Genomic DNA, 1,700 nt, shown 5'->3' on the forward strand with positions numbered 1-1,700 from the left:
GAAGGGGTGGGGAAGTAGTATTTTCATACATGTATAAGGCTTAACCTTTGTGAGACCAGAGAAAAACTACACATAAAAAATGAAAAGAAAAATTATCCTGGTTTCTATGGTAAAAGGTTTTTAAAGAATTTTTGAATAGTTTTATAATATTGTTGTCTATGTACAACGCAATCTATATAGCATTTGAACAAAGTGTTTGGGTTTTAGATAAATGCGTCGATTCAGTAAACTCGTATGCAAAGGACGGTAACTCTGATACAGCCTGGACTTTGACTCTTCTGTTGCGGAGGAGCTGAAAACAACAATCATGGCGACGATGGCTCGCTGTCTGCTAAGGACGGGGCAAAGTACTGCAAAGTTTGTCAGAAAAGGTAAAAATGAGGGGATAAAGTTTATCATAGGTTGCACATAACTATAGACAGAAAATTACAACACCTGCATTTCGCAACCACACAGCTGTCAGAACACTAGTTATTTTAACCGGACTGCACGTTGTGTAACTTTTAACATGTCTGCATGTGCGTTTTCTAGGTTCATTATTCAGCGTTATTATTGGCGTTTTTTTTGTAAATATTGAAACTTTCTGCATAAAAATATGTTCAACTTCCGTGTAGATCACATACGATTTGGTATGTAACTTTCGAGTAATATATGTGAGTCAAGGGCGTCCGAAGTTAGTAACGCCCTCCCGATACTGTTACACAAATTTGGGAGCATAGATTTACCCAAAAACACCCAAGAATACCCAAAAACACCCCAAAACACCGAAAAATATCATAGAACAGCACAGTAAACAACCAATATTGTTCATATATTAAAGAAAGATTAAAATATTCTAAAAAAAAAAAAAAAATAAATTGATGAAATTTGAGTGCAATGAACCTCGTAAAAGGTGCGATAATCAAGAGACCTAAACATTGCGCCATATGACTTACGCAACTTAGTGTCTTGTCCAAACGATGCCTATTGACCCACTAGGTTCAGTAATGAGTAATGATGGGGAAAATCATCGATTTAAAACAAAACATATGAAAAAAAGAGCACTGCTTCATTATTTTTATTTTAGCTTGTAAGTTTTCATTTTAGCCTGTGGATTTTTTACCCACAGGCTAAAATTAGCCTGTGGTAGAAAAAGTTAATTTCGACCCCTGATATACGGCGAAATTGTTCAGTTTTCTGCGTAAATAACATAATTTTAACCAATATTTTATTTTAAATTGTGTTTTTGGGTCTATTCATTGTGTTTTGGGGTATTCTTGGGTGTTTTGGGGTAAATCTACGAGCCGCACAAATTTGGGTCCGTGGAATTACTGTAAACACCAGGTAATTCCCGAAAACACCAAAAAAAAAGTACTCTAGAGGTGTTTTTTGATAATACGTTGGTGTTTTCGCTACTTTTGGTGGTGTTTCCGGTAATTCCATGGACCGCACAAATTTACCTCAAATGGGGTCATATGGGGAATCCTACGCTATCTTATAATTATATATTTAAAGAACTAATTTGAACTGATTAACGAACTGTATTCCTAGCTGTTCCTGGCTATTGGAGCTGTGGCGGTCAGATGGTTTCGATTGTCACTGGCTAGATTGTAAGCTCAATAAGTAGAGCACCTGACCAGAGATTCAGGGGCCCGGGTTCAAGTCCTGGTCTGGTCTATTTCATTTTCTCTCCTCCTGTTACATTTGGTGCCGTGACTAAC

General features: G+C 36.8%; 1 protein-coding gene across 3 annotated transcripts in view; it reads left to right on the forward strand.

The window, feature by feature from the left end:
- The first annotated feature begins 234 nt into the window (after positions 1 to 234).
- The window catches only part of LOC125664097 (short-chain specific acyl-CoA dehydrogenase, mitochondrial-like), a 31,296-nt gene continuing 29,830 nt past the window's right edge, over positions 235 to 1,700 (forward strand). For all 3 annotated transcript variants that reach the window (XM_056152664.1, XM_048896640.2, XM_056152665.1), the window contains exon 1: positions 235 to 371. In XM_056152664.1, the coding sequence (XP_056008639.1) occupies positions 308 to 371 (64 nt within the window). In that variant the 5' untranslated portion in view covers positions 235 to 307. The remainder of the gene's footprint in view (positions 372 to 1,700) is intronic.

The sequence above is a fragment of the Ostrea edulis genome, chromosome 1 (genome assembly GCF_947568905.1).
Source record: "Ostrea edulis chromosome 1, xbOstEdul1.1, whole genome shotgun sequence".
NCBI lineage: Eukaryota > Metazoa > Mollusca > Bivalvia > Ostreida > Ostreidae > Ostrea > Ostrea edulis.